At 41.2% G+C, this 18,530-nt stretch overlaps 1 protein-coding gene across 1 annotated transcript in view; it reads left to right on the top strand.

The window, feature by feature from the left end:
• The first annotated feature begins 270 nt into the window (after positions 1-270).
• vit (vitrin) overlaps positions 271-18,530 on the top strand; it is a 42,037-nt gene continuing 23,777 nt past the window's right edge. The window contains exons 1-14 of the mRNA XM_056270115.1: positions 271-359; positions 9,103-9,224; positions 10,623-10,682; positions 10,905-11,061; positions 12,558-12,691; positions 12,862-12,936; positions 13,766-13,987; positions 14,216-14,248; positions 15,110-15,148; positions 15,236-15,289; positions 16,423-16,485; positions 16,600-16,659; positions 17,804-17,914; positions 18,078-18,143. Of these exons, the coding sequence (XP_056126090.1) occupies positions 9,191-9,224; positions 10,623-10,682; positions 10,905-11,061; positions 12,558-12,691; positions 12,862-12,936; positions 13,766-13,987; positions 14,216-14,248; positions 15,110-15,148; positions 15,236-15,289; positions 16,423-16,485; positions 16,600-16,659; positions 17,804-17,914; positions 18,078-18,143 (1,108 nt within the window). The 5' untranslated portion in view covers positions 271-359; positions 9,103-9,190. The remainder of the gene's footprint in view (positions 360-9,102; positions 9,225-10,622; positions 10,683-10,904; positions 11,062-12,557; positions 12,692-12,861; positions 12,937-13,765; positions 13,988-14,215; positions 14,249-15,109; positions 15,149-15,235; positions 15,290-16,422; positions 16,486-16,599; positions 16,660-17,803; positions 17,915-18,077; positions 18,144-18,530) is intronic.

Below are 18,530 nucleotides of genomic sequence, written 5' to 3'. Positions count from 1 at the left end.
GACTGTCATAAAACTGAAATTGATTCAATAAATCATAATCAGCTATTTATAATAAATAGATTTAACTCTAAATCTTAATTTGGTTTAATTTCCCCAAAAATACATTTTTCTGAATTTCTGAATGGCTGATAGGCTGGAGAGTAAACATGCTGATGTACAGCAGGAATGAGTCACACATACTGTATTACGGAGAGTTTTGATCGTGACCTTGATGACTGTTCACAGCTGTGCGTGTGTTTAGGGTGGGACTGAAGGAGGCAGTGACTTTCCCCCCTCCAACATCACACACACACACACACACACACACACTGACAGCAGCGCGCGCGACCGGAGAATCTGTGCGCGTGAGCCGAGCAGCTGTAAAGGTAAGATCGACGCTCTTTTCACACACTTTCATGTGGATTCGGTTTCTCTGAGAGAAAAACGGCACAAACTTTTATGTTTGTTTGAATTACCTGCAGGTGTGTGGTTCAGTCTTTTCTCCACATGTTTTCATCTGATTCATCTACTTTTCAAGTAAATATCGAGACACTGTCGCGTCACATAGAGTCGGTGTGTGTGCTCTGTTGGGAATGCACAGGGTTTTAGTGTTTATTTGGGCTCGGATAAGGATAAGTTCACTCTCAGGTAGATGTGTGACGTGCTGAACCTGCAGCCTAAAGCCATCCTGCAGAAGAGAAGAACAATCTCTATTCTCCCTCATCCGTGTGTGTGTGTGTGTGTGTTTACAGCAGTATGTGAGGAATCGCTGTGAGCTTGATCAGGCTTGTATTGAGTGAGTGAATGAGTGTGTGTGTGTGTGTGTGTGTGTGTGTGAAGATGTGAAGATGTGAAGGGAAGCTCTGTAGAGACATGTCTGCAGTTCGAGGACTGCTGTGTTTCTCCCGCTGCTCTTTGTTCAGCTGTCCCAACAGTCTGATCATATGTGTCAACTTTTATTATTACTATATATATATATATATATGTATATACACACACTGCCCAGCCAAAAAGCTCACTGTTTGGATTTAAATAGGCAAATGCCTAAGAGTCTGTGATTGGATCAGTATTGCAGTGATTATTATGTTTCTTATATGTTTAGCAACAGTTCTTCTAACTCTAATGGAGTGTGTAGCTTTTCATCTCTTAAACAACCATGTAGGAAGAACATCATGGCCATATTCCAGCATGATAATGTGAAGATTCATAACACTCAGACTGTGAGAGAACGGTTGTGAGGAGCATGAAGAATAATGTCCACGAGTCCAGATCTTGATATCAGTGAAAGTGTTCGGGTGTGCTGGAGGAGACTTTACAGAGTGCAGGACTCTTGTGTTGACAATACAAGATCTGGACCAAGAAATGATGCACCTCTTGATGGAAATAACATCACAACATTTATTTCCATCAATGTTTAAGTATGCTAGTAAACTCCAAAAAAGTTGAGATTTTTTTTTTTTTGCTTGAATACACATTTAAAATGAAGACTTCCTCATCTGGGAAGAAAGAGGACTATGACTCAACATGCGCTTAGGCCTATAGAAACGTTTGTCCAATCAAATGCTGTCTGTAATGAGAATGACCCTCCCCCTAATTGAATTGAACACCCATACGCAAGAGTAAAGAGCTAAACAACTTAAACTTCGAGATGTGCAGACAAACCTCATGACACACTAGAACACTCAGAACTGCATAGCAACCCTACATTGTAAAGCTGAGTTTTGTCAAGCATGCGTTTACTGTACAAGCATGTAACTCATACTATAGTACATCGCATCGTTGGAGAAACTACCCAACGAGTGACGACTTTTGCGAACCCATATTAACATGTTCACGCCTCTGTTGTACACGATCATCCACTTGATGTACGCGGACGATTTGGTGATCTTCTGTCCATATAGTGCGCGCCTTCAACAGTTGCTGAGGGTTTGCTCTCAATATTGCTCAGACTTTGACATTAAATGCAATGAAAAGAAGAGTAATATTATGATTGTTAGGAGTAAGGAGGACAGGACACTGTCATTTCCTGAAGTCTCTCTGTCTGGTAGTCTCCTTAAATCGCAAGAGCATGTACAGATCTATGTGTGGGTTATCTGACTCTGTAAATGGTATAATTTTAACAGTGACGAACCCGACACTAAGTTCAGTCTGGTTTTCCTCCAGTAAGTGGAACCGTTGGCCTTATTTATCATAAATATGAAAATATTTATTGTGGATTCTGTGGTTTCTTTTTGTATTTGTATTGGAATGTTTTATTGTTTGTGTTTTGGACCACGTGTGTCCTGAATAAAGCTTTGATGATGATGATGATGATGATGATGATGATGACGATGATGATGATTTGAAGCACATATCTCTTGGAACATTTTTTTCGGGAAACATAGAATTGTTGAACTATGTTGGCAATGACGGAACTTGTGACCATAGTTGGCTAACTGTATCAAATGATCAATTTAAATGTTAAAGACACTGAATATAAAGTGGGTTCAATGTATGTTTATTCTTTGAGCTGTTCTGCTGTTGCTCAGTAATGCTTTCAGTTAGATGGGGATTATGGGATATTAGTCTGTTTCTTAGACGTTGATTGTTCAGGAGATTTGTCAGCTCAAGGTACCAGCTGCCACTGATCTGAACATTAGTCTTGTGACTCAAAAAAACTTTTCACCATTTTGCTATTGTTTCCTTATTTTTTCCTAATGTGGTGTAATTCATCTAAACCAGCTGTCATGAAGATCAGCTCTTTTATTCTCACAATATTGGATGTTTAGTGAACTCTGAGGTGCAGGTTCAAATCCACAGTGTCTCTACAGAGGACAAGCGCTTCTGAGAATGGATGGATGGATGGATAAGGTGTATAGTTTCCTTTTATGATGTTTGAACGTGTCACAGGTTTTCTTTCATGTGTGGTCATTGGTTTGGTCTGTCTGCTCACTCTGGGCTTTAAGAAGAGCTGAAGCTCATTGATCTCAGAATTCCTCCCTAATCTGTGTGTTATGATTGCACTCAATGATTACAGATCCTGAGAAAATAAAGCTATATGTGGTGAAGCGCCTGAAACACAACATGAGTTCACACGAGTTCAACTTGAGTTCAACGAGTACCTAAATCACAACTGTAGATGCATTGAGGTGGTTAATGGAGACAGACTTGGTCAGTTTTGGGCCAGAAAGGCCTTTGCATGTCACAAAGTGGTGCAATTTGGTTAAGCAGGGTTTTTAACTGGGTAAGCAGATACTGGTCTTTAAATACTACAGTATTTAACACTCATTACGGTGAAGATGGGGTGTGCAGTGTACAGTAATCTACTGCGTGCGGCACCAGTGTAACTGTATATGTCATTATTCATGTCCATGGCTCTGACATCCAGGAGTTAAATGATGAAGAACGGTGGATTTGGGAGTCTTCTTCTCAGCCGTCTGATCCACAAATACTCCTATAGCTTGGTTTGTATTTTTAATGTTGTGCATAATAGTCTACCTATTTTAAAACGGTATGATATATATTGCTGTCACAAAAACGCCCCATTTCAAATGTTTACGTGATTTTTCTCTTTCTCCTTTTCGTTCGCTGAGGTGTAGCATTGATGAAATATTGTTCTTGTAAAATCTTTCCAGTATTTCAGTAATAAAAGTGTACATCTTTAAAATGCATGTAGATTACAGTAAAGCGCAACAGTTATCGTACGTACGGTGCTCTGCAGAGATCAAAAAGGATTTAAACAGCGAATTTTGAGGTGATCTCTTCATGTAAACTCAGAGATGTTGATTCGGACGGCGATTAAATCAACACATGATCTTGCTGTTTGTCAAAAAACAGTAGGTACTTCGGCCAGGGATTTTTTACGCAGGCGGTGGGAGAAAAACACAGACATTCTGGATTCAGACGGCAATAAAATCACAGACTAACCCTGTAAATGGTGAAAACACCTTACGGCCCCATGAGAAACAATTACCGTCTGAATAGGGCTCAAGGTTGTTTCACTTGAGAACAAAAATAAAGGGAACTGATTTGGTTGTATAGTCTTTCAAATGGCAGGTACACTTCATGAGTGTATTGAAGGTGATTTACTAAGAATTCATGAGTTCCTTTGCCCATATAATCTTTAAGCTAATAAGGTTAAGCGTGTTTGGCTTGATGTCCGCAGTGGAGGGGCTCGAAGAAGCAGCTCCAGCTGAGATCCTGAGATAAACCCCCCATTGGGAACACTGATGCTGGGAGAAACCCCCCAGTGGGAACACTGATGCTGGGATAAACCCCCAGTGGGAACACTGATGCTGTGAGAAACCCCCCAGTGGGAACACTGATGCTGGGCAACATGACATCATGACTTAGCGTAAACATACACGCCACTTTCAATTCAAGAACCCCAGTGGGAACACTGATGCTGGGATAAACCCCCCTGTAAGAACACTGATGCTGGTATAACCCCCCCCCATCCCCATTGGGAACACTAATGCTGGGATAACCCCCCATTGGGAACACTAATGCTGGGATAAACCCCGCAGTGGGAACACTGATGCTGGGATAAACCCCCCTGTGGGAACACTGATGCTGGTATACCACCCCCCCCCCCCCCCCCCCCCCCCCATCCCCATTGGGAACACTAATGCTGGGATAACCCCCCCAGTGGGAACACTGATGCTGGGATAAACCCCCCTGTGGGAACACTGATGCTGGGATAAACCCCCCTGTGGGAACACTGATGCTGGGATAACACCCCCCCCCCCCCCCCCCCCCCCCCATCCCCATTGGGAACACTAATGCTGGGATAACCCCCCCAGTGGGAACACTGATGCTGGGATAAACCCCCCTGTGGGAACACTAATGCTGGGATAGCCCCCCATTGGGAACACTGATGCTGGGATAAACCCCCCAGTGGGAACACTGATGCTGGGATAAACCCCCCAGTGGGAACACTGATGCTGGGATAAACCCCCCTGTGGGAACACTGATGCTGGTATAACCCCCCCCCCCCCCCATCCCCATTGGGAACACTAATGCTGGGATAACCCCCCATTGGGAACACTAATGCTGGGATAACCCCCCCAGTGGGAACACTGATGCTGGGATAAACCCCCCAGTGGGAACACTGATGCTGGGATAAACCCCCCAGTGGGAACACTGATGCTGGGAGAAACCCCCCAGTGGGAACACTGATGCTGGGATAAACCCCCCAGTGCCACCGTAAGATAAAAAGCTTAATGACTTTTAAAAATATTGTGGAAAGCAAAACGCTGGATAATTTTATTCGAACACTAATGCTGGTATAATGCTGGAACACTAATGCTGGTATAACCCCCCCCCCCCCCATCCCCATTGGGAACACTAATGCTGGGATAACCCCCCCAGTGGGAACACTGATGCTGGGATAAACCCCCCTGTGGGAACACTAATGCTGGGATAGCCCCCCATTGGGAACACTGATGCTGGGATAAACCCCCCAGTGGGAACACTGATGCTGGGATAAACCCCCCAGTGGGAACACTGATGCTGGGATAAACCCCCCAGTGGGAACACTGATGCTGGGATAAACCCCCCTGTGGGAACACTAATGCTGGGATAGCCCCCCATTGGGAACACTGATGCTGGGATAAACCCCCCAGTGGGAACACTGATGCTGGGATAAACCCCCCTGTGGGAACACTGATGCTGGGATAAACCCCCCAGTGGGAACACTGATGCTGGGATAAACCCCCCAGTGGGAACACTGATGCTGGGATAACCCCCCATTGGGAACACTAATGCTGGGATAACCCCCCCAGTGGGAACACTGATGCTGGGATAAACCCCGCAGTGGGAACACTGATGCTGGGATAAACCCCCATTGGGAACACTGATGCTGGGATAAACCCCCCAGTGGGAACACTGATGCTGGGATAAACCCCCCAGTGCCACCGTAAGATAAAAAGCTTAATGACTTTTAAAAATATTGTGGAAAGCAAAACGCTGGATAATTTTATTCGCATCTGCATCCATTGTATTTCGTGCTGTTTTACTTCCTTTTTTCCGGGTCAGAACGTCTACATTTGGTAGTTTCAGCAGTGTATAGTGTAAATGCAAACATCGGATACGGGTCACTTTTAAAAGATGATGTAAGCGGGTCGGGTATAGTCAGGGTATAGTCAGAAAATCGGATTTGGACATCAAGACCTGCAGTGTAAATGCAGCCTAAGACTGCAGGTAAATGTGGCCCAAATCCGATTTTTTTGCTCACATGTGACTCAGATCAGTTTTTTCTCGTGACAGTGTGAACGGCACAAACCACACTGAAAATGAACTCTTCAATTTCGATTTTATTTTGTGCATGTGGGTCAGTTCAGGACCAGGATATGTTCCCACTGGAATCTGATATTAGACGCATTTAAAACAACAATGTGAACAGATATACAAAAAAATCGGATCTGAGCAATAAATCTGAATTGAGCACTAAGCTTGCAGTGTGAACGGAGCCTAAGTGCAAATAGCACATGTTGTTGACAAAGGCTATTTACATTAGCTCCGCTCACCAGTTGAGTCACCATGAAATCAGAATGGACCATTTTTTATTTTTTAATGGAATATTGCAGTGTTTATTATAAATGATTTATCGGTGCACATCATTATTGTGTTAATAATCTTGAATCAGAATAACTTCCTCTTGCAGCATCTCTTCTCTTCTCTGGTGATGTGGGCGGGGCTATAACCTGTCACTCACATGAGATCCACCAATAGCAAACCACAACCATCCAATCAATTCCCCACAGACACAATCAAGCCCCGCCCACATTTGTTCTTGTTACAGAAGCGTTTAACTCGGATATACGACACAATAGAGAAGAAAAGACGAGCGCAACTTACCTTTCATGCAGATTTTAAGAAAGAAACCCATATGTGAACAGTAATAGTGGTCAGGGTCTGCGCCAATGCCCCCCAAACCAGTTACTGTGGCGTGTGCAGGTCATATGGTTAAAAGTATACTTTTTTGACACAAATACTAGCCTATGTGTAAAGCCAAATGCTTAGCCTTTTAAAGTATTGTCCATATATAACCAGGGATCCCTTGCGAGGACACCTTTACTAAGGTGTGTTTCCCTAAAACATTATTCGCCAACTATGTTCCGCAAGTTTCATCGTTATCAGCAAAGTTCAATCAGTCGTGTTTCCCGAAAACATCAAACGAACCTTCGCAAACAGCATCGCAGAGTTGTGTGTTTGGGACGACAGATCTCGAGCTGTGGTTTGAAGCAGAGTTTCTTGTTTGACTTAATAAATCCTTATCTTGAGCAAAATAATCAAGACATTCAGTACAATCTATATCTTTCATTTCAAATACACACAAATGTCATGTACATCTTTTAGTTTATCAAGAGATTTAAAACACAGTTTTTGAGAATAGAATAACTGAGAAAATGAGAAATAGTCCTCAGATGCCATGTCTGTAATTTATAGCTAAAGATCTGGCAGTAATTCAACCTCAAACGGATTCATGCACCACCTGTGACATCATTAACCAACGTGGTTGAACTACAGGTTTGCGAGACTAACGAGTTGATTTCTTCAATGATGATCATACTATGGTAGTGAGCAGTGATTTACGACGTACAGAAAACTCACCCCAGATCAGCAGGGTCAGCCAGAGGTCGCCTAAGGCTTTCGCATTGTTCGTCATTTTCGGTCGTAAAAATTCAGTCATAATCTATTATTACCCATCATTTTAATTTTCACATTTAAATGATAATAAGCCATTTAATAGGCTCTGTTTTTCATTTTTATTCACAAACTTACAGGACAAGCATATAGGCAAGATTATGCATTTATTTATTTATGAAGAGAAAGTTGACTTTTCGTCACTTTTCAGGTTTCATCATGAATGTTTGTCTAATATATGGCAATAAGCTTTGTTACTTTTGATATGAAACAAAGTCTCAGATTTCAAATTCTGGTTGTTTTATCACAAAATTTAAACAATAAATACTGTTTTGTTTTTTCTGTTTTAATTAAATTTTCCTGTTAACGCGACCTCTGGGTTCAGTATATAATTAACCCATCTGGCATCCCTTAATTTGGTGCATGTTTGGAGGGGCTCCTGAAATTACAGTCTCATTCAAGGAAACCCCCAGAAACCACAAGACTTTACAACCCATGACCCAATCTCAATCTACCTGTATTGTTAATTACAGTATGTTTTCTTTTTATAAAAAAATGTTTATACATGCCAACTTTTAGTAAATCAGGCCTGTGTCTCAGGCCGTGGGGTTGAGTTGAGAGATAATGCCATCATTGAGATGAGAAATTACTGACCTGGCTTTCCTTTCTGCAGTCTTTGTTACCCTGATGAGGTTGGCAGCGTGTGTGTTGAGCCGCAGAATATCCACAGGCTTCATAAAGCCAGGGTTTTTGAAAGGGCTGCCATTAAAAAAACAGTTGTGTCCAAGACTAGTGCACAAAAATACACCATGAATGCAGTCTGGATATATACTTAAAATATAACATGGTCTGATGAGTTATCATTCACATTTCCTGTAACCAAACTAGTTTACTGGTTTAGAGAAAGCCATCTTAACATTCTGCTAGCTTCATTACCAATACAAGGCTTTAAAATCTTAAAAATAGTAGATCATATTTTTTGACACCAATGATTACTGTAAAATCTGTGGAGGGTGTAATTCTACTGTTTCTATTCAGTCTCCTTTGTTCTAGTCCCCGCCGGTCTTTAGTTGTCACGGTATATGATTTCGTTATTCTGCTGTGTGTTGTTAATATTCCTAGTTTGCCTGTGTATTTAATGCTTATGTTGAGTTTGGTGATGCTTTTTTCTATTAAAGTCCCCCTGTAGTCAATGCTTGTATCCCTTAAAACTAATCTTTGATCACCAAAATGACATATTTAAACTTTTTTAAAATTTCTTCATGCCTTAAAATATCTTGAATGTAACTTGACACCCCTGCCTCATTTAGTATACGTGATTCTATGAATATGCAAATGAGCCCCGCCTCCATTCACTGGGTTCCACCACAGGGGGACTTTAAATAAGTATTATTTTACCTTCATCTTCGTCATCGTGTTGCTGTTTGACACCACGCTTTGCTTCAAAGTGACATTTGCATTCATTAACACATTTCATTTTTGTATTTGCCTTTAAAGTTTCCGAAGCCTTTCCTCTGGTGGATTACAGGAAGACATACGGAGGCTGAAGAAAACATTTGAGCAGATTTACACTGTGGAGCTCAAGATGAGTAAATCGACTCTCACTGCTGTCTTTATCGGTAGGTGTTTTTTTACGATTTTCTTTTTTTATATACAGTATATAAAATTGTACTTCTGAAAACAGGTATATTTACTTAAAGGTGTAATGACATGACTTTTTATTAGGGGTTCAAGCGTGTAGCCCTGTAACCCTTTTGTAATTGTTCAATTTTCCAAGGATCAGCATTCTCCCCTAAAAGTGAGCGGGCAGACCAAACCGTAAGTCATAGAGACTTGAAACTTTGAGGGCTAGTAGTACTCACACTGCCTACAACGTCACCAATGCTCGCCCCGATCGGCCTGACGGGGGCGCTACAACGGTCAAAAGTACAAAATGCCTCATAACTCCTAAACCGTTAGGCGAAATTTTCGGGTATTTTGGATGTTTGTTTTTTTTTAAAACTACTTTTGCGAGATCTAGGGTTTTGGCCCGATCGATCGGAACCAAACCAGTGCAGCAAGATTCCCTGGAGTCTGATTGTCAATAGTTCTCAATAAAACTACCCCTTAAGGGCCGCCAAAAGTAGAAGTGGGAGGAGCCACTTTTACTAAAATGTCTATAACTCGTGAACGGAATGAGATATTTTCACCAAACTCAGCACACCTAAGTAAGAGCTCATGTTGTGGTCGCATTGAAAAGGACGTGGCACAATTCTCAGGACTCTCTAGGTCAATAGGTATCAAAAAAAAAAAAAACTTTGGCCTCTGGATAGCTATAGCAGGGTCATTTAAAAAACAGGTTTGGCCAAGTCTACCCAAAAGCCTATCATTCCTGAATGAAAACTCAAAACTTCACGAAAATAGATGAGAGCATGCGACATATGATTAGACCATAGGTGGGGCTATATCTGTTAAAAAACTTTAACTCTGTATTTTTCCTATAGTAAATTGCCTGTATTGGCTGCAAATGGTCATTTCTATCTATGATTGAGATGGTGATCAAATGACAGAAATATGTGATCAAAGCTGAATTTTCAGCATCAATTCTGTGGTTTCCTATTGTTATTGTCACTGATTTCACTGTTAAATATAAATCTGAGTGACACGGGCTTTATAAGTATACTTTTATAAACAGTAAATATAAAGAAAAGTATTCCTTTTAGAGTCTCTGTGATGTTTTTTTGTTTTTTTTTTCAGTTCTACGCTGCTATAAGCGGTTTCACATGTTTATGTTACGTCCACAAGACAAAACACTCGCTGAATTTACAGCCCGTTCAACATCAGAGAGGTGGAAGGAACGAGTATTAGGGAGATAAAGCCCTTCTGCTTTATTTCGGATTACAGTTTTACTGCTACTCCGAGTTCTGAAATTATGCCAGGAATAGTCTTACGTTGGTCTTATTTGATTTCAGAGAATGTAATAACTTGGATAATGTTGTCTCATAATTTGCTTTTGCATTATGTTCTGTATATCCTAGCATTTCTGCTGACTTCCAGTGGAGCAAAGCCAAATGGAAAGAACAAAAAGCAAAAACAAGGTAGCTTAAATGGGTGGGAACCTTTCACAATGTACTCCTTTTTACCCTATTCACACCTAAATGGTGCATATTAGTAACTCAAAGGTACACCTTAGTACCTAAATGGTATATATTAGTAGCTATTGAAAGGATGACAGTGACAACTTTTGATTTTTTGATTTCTATGCTAATAGTAATTTGCATGTTTGCCACATTCTTCTGACATTGATTCTGCTTTTCCAGTCGTTCCAGCAATTGAATGTGAAATGCGGTCTGGGAAGATCAATCTCCCAGAGTTTATTGTGAAGTGTCCAGGTAACTGCAGGGAGAGCAAGGAGAAGGTCTATGGGACGGGTGTGTTTGCCTCAATATCCAGTATCTGCAATGCTGCTATTCACAGGTGAGCTATACATGAGACCTGATGTTAAAGTTTGATCAGTCTTAGGGTAAAAGACATTACTATGCGAAAGCTTGGGCTGCCTTGACCAAATTACTAATCTAAGTTGCTAATCTAATCAAAAAGAAACTAACACAAGCACAGGCTAATTTAAAAATACATACTATCAGTCTGTTCTTTGTTGAGTAAGAAGTTTTCAATGCTATTTTGTTGAGTAAGAAGTTTTCAATGCTATTTTATTGATAAAAGTTCTTTGAAGGAGTCCTATGGTGCTGTTTTCCATGTTCATCTTTCTTTAGTGTGTGATGTTGCTGTGTGATCATGAAGAAGCTCCAGTTCTCCTCTATATCAGTGTCAGTGTTTCTGAACTCCTGAAACGCCTCCATTGTATCTTGAGTTTCTTCCGGGAACGAACACGTCACAATATTCCTCATTATAATAATCCATACGCAAAATTAAAGGGGCGGGGCCTGGTTGAGTTAGTCAGTAGTGTGTTAAACTGGCGGTTATGGGAAGGGGCGGGACATTTCCCAAACACACTCGAAGCGCTCAACCAATCACAACACACTGCTCCAGCCGACCAATCAGAGCACAGTGTGCTTTTCAGAAGGAGGGGCTTCATAGAGACAGGAAGTAAACAGAGCGTTACTGACAGACTGGGAAGAGAGGAGCCGCAACAATGGAGAATATGGGGAAAATAATCAACATTTGAGCGTGGAAACCTAGTAGATCCCAAAAACAACATCAAGGCTTTATACAAGGGCATAATATTACCTCATTCATGTTTGACCCCACATGATAGCAGCTCAACACTTGCTGTAGTTCTTGTTGTCCTTAGTAGGTTTAGTGGTGTGGGGGAAATTAAGCTTTTTATAGCATTCCTTACCTGTCCGAACCCTGTATATGAGCTCAAGCAGGGAGAAGATGTCTTTAGAGATCGCTTAAGGCCTTCCCTGGTTTGTGAGCATCTGGTAGCATCTGATCCTCAGATGTCTGTTTAGAGGGGCTCCTGAGAGGTTTGGAGAGTACATGAATTTATATTATGGCCTCAGTGGTCAAGTTCTGACACTATGAAACTTGATAAATGAGCAGAATTACACAGGTGGATCAGGTTGCACAAAATGCCTCTTCAACAAATACTGTTTCTTATGGCTTGCTGTGGTGAATGGGTTAGTGCACATGTGGGCTGCTGGTCTGCATCATGTCCTAGACTCATTCCCCGCTCTCTCCTTGATCTCTACACCGCAGTATAAGGCAGACTGCATGCATTGAGTTTGGATTATCTCCAGAAGTGATCAAAACCTCTTTGCCATCGGATCTCAGTCAAATTTAAGTTGCAACCTCTCAATTGAATTGCATATCTAATTAAGTAAATCCATTTGCATAGCATTCTATAATTAGCTGTAAATTAAATTGAATGTTCTGTCTAGATATTTGCTTAAAGCTACCGAATTTACTAGCTCTCACATGCATGGTGTTTTGCTGTTTGTTGTTTTCAGTGGAGTCATCAGTAACTCTGGAGGAAAGGTAATTGTGATGAAGAGTGCCGGACAGCCGATCTACAAGGGCAGCTTTGCCAACGGCATCCGATCCCTGTCCTTACCCAACTGGAGAGAATCATTTTCTGTCTCAGGTAGGGGGAACTTTACTCTGAGCAAACACTCCTACTGTAGGCTCGCTATAGCAATCAAATGAAATGAGAAACATGGAAAGACACACTAATTTCGTAAGAAACTTACTTTCTCACATTGTTTAACTTATGTTTTGAATGTTGGATTTATAACCTTTGGTTTTATGTGTCAGTGGGTAAACCAAAGAAGGGAGTGATATATCCATCCACTCTGGTCTTTGTACACTCAAGACCCATAGTGAAACCTGGTAAGTGTTTGTAATGCTAGTTTGTCATATTTCTATGTCTTTAAGCCTTTAGCTCAACCAATAATGCATGGCGCTAACAATGCCAAGATCATGGGATTGCTAAACTCCCAGCATACTCCCCTTTGGCAGAACCTGATAGAGGAGTGTGGATCCAAGGCCAGAATCTTGTTCACAGAAGCTCTTTGATGATGAATGTCAGTGTCCAGTAGCAGCTCATCATCCATTCATGTTTCCTAAAGCCTAGTTTACACTACATGATTTTAAGCCCGATTTGCAAATCGTTGAGCTCGCCAACAGGTCAGGGTGTTATCGCGTGAAAATCGCGGGAGATTAGCGGGCGATGAACGCTCGCCAATCTGTTAGTATGAAAGAGCCAGCAACGCATCAAAGACGCCTCGCAGACGCCTCGCAGACGCCCAGAAAAATATCTAGCATGCTAGATATCCAGAGCTGTCGCACGACTCAAGCTCACGTGATGTCATGAGCTACAGCCAATCAGAGCAAGGCATGTTCGCGTGTTGTGTACTTCTTCGTCTTCTTCGCTGGGTATTGGCGCGCGTGCTGTTTCGCGTCATTTCCGGTTCGTTTTATCGCGTGATTTTTCATGACAAAACGTGGTTTGTAGACAAGATAGAATCGTTGGGTGACAGAGTTGTTGTCAACTCGTGTAGTGCGTTACCTCCTGTTGCGGATCAATCACGTTGTGTCGTGTGGTGTGAACAGCTCAACAACTTGAACACTCCTGATTTCACAGAGAGCAAGTCATGTAGTGTGAACCGCACAGTTCAGCCCGACGTTTTAAAATCATGTAGTGTGAACTAGGCTTAAGGTGAATCTAAAGAGCTGTCGTACTTCCCAGTGTCACCAGTGACAGAAGCTCCAGAGGCGGAGCCGAGCTCCACCACAGCCCCGCCCACAACCACTCCTGTGACCACGCCCACCACCACAGCTCCGCCCACAACCACTCCTGTGACCACGCCCACCTCCACAGCTCCGCCCACAACCACATCAGCCAAGCCACGGGCCACCGTTCATAAAGTCCGCGAGGCAGGTGAGCCAATCTGTTTAATGCCTGTTTAAATCTTTCATTTAATGCCTTGAATGAATCATGGTCCCTTATAGTAGAATCATCCATCTTTTATCCATTTGTTACTGGGGCAGTTTTCCAGTACCCTATTGAAATGAACATCCTGACTGGACAATATGGATCAGGTTCCCTCTCAATCCGTCCTTTTTTCCTCTCTCTGTTTCTAAAGCAAAATCTTTCTTTCTGATCTAGGCAGCAGTCACCCGTATTTCAGCTCTGTTGCACGTAAGTCAAGCTGGCATGTCGAAGCCTCCCTCATGTGGGACTTGTGTTCTTGCAGCTGCTTTCTGCTGTCGTATAATTTTATTCAGAGATCTCGGGGTGTTTTTTGTGGTGCTTTACAGAGCTAATGGTCTCCTGCAGTTTTCCTTTGATTCTTGTTATTGTAGTAACCGTCTTGACGTTTGGGGTGTAGATGGTGTTGGCCTGTGAAATCCCTTTTCTTTAATCTAATCCACTTTAAAGTACGCATGAAACAGCATTTCATTTCCACAACATGATGAGTGACAAAGATATTAAATAAGAAGGAAATTGTAAGGTGGAGTTTAATTTTATCCTCTGATTACTATACCAGTGACAATTGTAGTTGAAGCCAGTGTTGGGGAAAGTTACTTTTAAAAATAATGTTACAATATTGCATTACTCCCTAAAAATGAACTAATTACATAACTTTTTATGTAAAGTAATTTAAAGGAAATGTACATTTTATGCAGAGTAATGCGTTACGTTACTTTTGCGTTACTTTACACATTATATAAAAATATGTGTTTACGTAATACACATTACTTGTAAAAAGTTACTTTACTCGTTATATCAAAAAGTAATCTGATTACATAATGCACGTTACTTGTAATGCTTTACTCCAACACTGGTTTGAGCACCAGTTGTGTCAAAGGCAAAGTGTATTAATACTAACATTTTGATAAAGGTTAAAGATATTTTTTCTTTAGAATAAAATGCACTGATGAATCCTGTACAGTAAGACCAGGATTTCGTGCTGACTTTACGGTTACTGTTACAGCTGAAACAGAAACAGAATATATCTACTGCTTCAATATCTATGTTCTCTCTAAATGCGGCATGTAGGACAATCACAGAGTGCCCAAGGAAAGGGTCCCACGCAAGGTATGTCCTACTTTATGTCCACTGTGTATTCTTCACTTTCTGTCAATAACACAAGCTCTAAACTCTAACCATAACATTTGTCTAAAGCATTTAGAGGCAGCTCCGTCTATGCCAATAGGTTTTTACCACGCACCAACACAGGTAAACCACACTCCTATTACTCTGTCTGTGTTTCAAAGTCTGTTGTATGTGTCACTTCCTGCTGCCAGCTGGTGGCGCTATGACTGTGAACAACAATAGCAACATTCATGTGATCAGCCCTCATGAGCAAACATACAGTTTAATCTAAATCAGAAAATGCACTAGTATATGAGACTCTTCCTGTTTCTCTTTTTTGGCACTAATTCCCTTGCCTTGGCAACATCATTTAAGATATCAAAAATCCATTCGCAATTGAGCATCTTTAATGTCTCGGCATCATCTTTACCAAGTTTGGTGAGAATTGTATTAATCTCCTTGGAGGAGTTTTTAAAAAATCAAATTTTGCAATTTTCAAAAGATTCTCATTTAAATCCAAGATGGCCGACTTCCTGTTGGTTGGAGCTAATGAAAAATGTCAAACCAAAATGTATTCAAACACCTTCAACATTTCTCACATTATCTCAGTTTATTCGCTATAGTTTATAAATATGAGCAGAACTCAGAGTTCTCAGATCAGCTGATATTTGACTGGTTTTGTCCGTCCTTCTGTTAGACTCTCACACATGAATTATGTTGAATATCTGTCAGCTGTTAAATTTAACTCCACAATTAGATAATACCAGTTTAGCTCAACCAGTGACCAAGCAATGCTTCATGTTGTTCAGTCTGTGTGTAAAAAGAGCATTAGCAGTTACAGAAAACACACTTCAGCAGAACATGATCAGCTCAAAGTGGAGGAATCATTGTTACTGGTAGTCACTGTATGAAGAATATTTGGGTGTAATATGTCACAGTTTACTTTATTTTGCGCTCCTCACTTACAGAAATGAACTATAGTGTCCTGATCACACTAGTGAAAAAATATAACAAAATGATATCTGGTGTCTGAATAATTCTTGGTTTGACTGTATGGACGGAGTTTGGTGACACTAAACTAACACCACCACTGTGATCAGACCAGGGCATGAACCAGCATAGTAAACTAGCCGATACATTTTAACTCCAGCCATTATTCAGGCTGGTTAGTAATTAACCAGTATGCATGCCTTTTCTTGGTTTAGTTGGCTTTGACAGTAGTGTATTGTTTCAGCGAGGTGCAGCTTGTGTTGAACATGTGTGTGTTGTGACGGCAGGTGTGCAGCGGCCAGAGCTGAGCTCCACCATCCGGAGACAGCCGCATGTTCCCTCAGCTTCAGGTTTGCATGACGCATTCACTCGATTCAGACATCACTCAGTAGCAGCTGCGGTGCATGAACTCTTGCTTTCTTCTCTCTTGGATATTGTTCCATCTGTTTCACGTTGATAAGCAGCTTTGAGTCGGGTGCAGCCGCAGTCTGAGAGAAAGCAACACACGCCGCAGTCGAATCCCAGTAAGTGTCTGCAGATGCCATCTATTAGCATGAGCGTGCTGATACACATCAAACATGCAATTAAAGAAGTCCAGTGCTCTTTCTTGCATCTAGAGGGATCAGGTAAAGCACATTATACATTAGTAAGGCTCTCCAATAAACTAATTTTACATGATGCCAGTAAACAAATATTGAGCTTTCATGGATATTCACCAGTGCCATTGATGTCAACTAAGTTAAAGACCAGTAATAAACTAGATGCTAATGTACTAGCCCTGTCATTTGTTCCTAAGGCATGAACAAGGATCTTTCAGTTTCACTGATTCTTGAGACTTATCTCTGGCACAAAATATCTGATGATTTTATACTACAGATCAATAAACAGGATATTAATATTTAACTTGATTTTTACACGCAATATTGCACTAACTAAACACTAAAACACTAAACACTAAACACTATCTTTGCTCTCTTGTCAAATAAGGCAATATTTCAGAAACAAAGTCAAACCTGAGTCGACACTTGTGTCTCTGAGCAACACAGTTGTAATGTTTGTTATGAGTTTGTTTGATCACCAAAATTACATATTTAAACGTTTTTTCTTTGAAAAAAGCAAAAAACTTCATGCCTTAAAATATCTTGAATGTAACTCGACACCCTTGCCTCATTTAGTATGCGTGGTTCTATGAATATGCAAATGAGCCCCACCTCCACTCACTCCCTCAGCTCAGAGATCCACTGGTTGACGATCACACGTTGATCTGATTGGTTACAAGGTCGTTTGTGACGTCAGAAACACCAGCGATTTCAAACCGTGTTTTTGAGACTGTCTTTGGTTCACTGCAGTTTTAAGGAGGAAATACTCAGCAATGCTGTCGACTTATGAACTTACACATGGTGTGTCTTAAAGCGTATTAAACACACCACATACACACATAAACAACATTAAAAGCTGGATTTTCACCACAGGCACAGGGGGACTTTACCATTAAATGATAAATAATGTGTTTTTGAGCAAACCCTTTTATATTTCACCTGTAATTTAATTAATATTTCCATGCTTCATAAACTTTAGCTTGTTTTGTCTCTTGTTTAGAGAGAATCAGTTCAAGTCCATGTTATGTCTTGTATGTATTGTAAGCAGTTTCTAAATCTCCCCGTCTAGCATTGGTACGCCGTGATTGGACGCACCCTGCGTACGCACGCCCTGATTGGTTCTCTGGCACCAGAAGGCCAACAGGTATCAGAATCATTATGCAGGTCCATCCAGTTCAATAACGTAACCCTCCATAAGCAAACATTAAACACGACATAAACGAAGGCTAAACATGCTTTTAAATTCCGAGTGAATATCCATAAACTCATAATAATTCATGCTAATCCTTACTCCATCATGTCTATATCTGACATGAGGCCCAAACATCGCTTTCTGTGTTCAGATGGTAGCCACTCAGTGCCGAACACGGGCCACACCTGGAGCCGGACGAGCCCCGCTGACCCCGCAGGTAAGGCCTTCGTGTTGTCAGACTGTAAATCCACTCCAGTACCCGAGGAGAATAACAAAGAAACACATAAATCTGCATTATGGCTTCATAGTGTGGCTAGCACATGCCTGTTCATGCACCATAGCATCATATCAGTGTATGCCGGTTCCTACATTATCATTCACTTCCTTCATGTGGTTTAAATAGACCACGGCATAAGCTTTCAAGAACGTTTAATAAATCCATCCCAATGTGCGGCCCATATGATATCAAATCATTCAGAGCATGTGTTTCTGCGATATGACTTTAGCTTCATCCTCCATGTCAGAGAACAGGTGGTAAGCTACGCTTTTCTTTACGGCTTGTTATGCTAACACATTGACACAGGTATTATGGGTATGTTTCCCA

Source organism: Rhinichthys klamathensis, unplaced genomic scaffold (genome assembly GCF_029890125.1).
Source record: "Rhinichthys klamathensis goyatoka isolate OS25496 unplaced genomic scaffold, OSU_Roscu_1.1 h1tg000297l_1, whole genome shotgun sequence".
Taxonomy (NCBI): Eukaryota; Metazoa; Chordata; class Actinopteri; order Cypriniformes; family Leuciscidae; genus Rhinichthys; species Rhinichthys klamathensis.
This window is presented reverse-complemented; position numbering and strand designations above follow the sequence as displayed.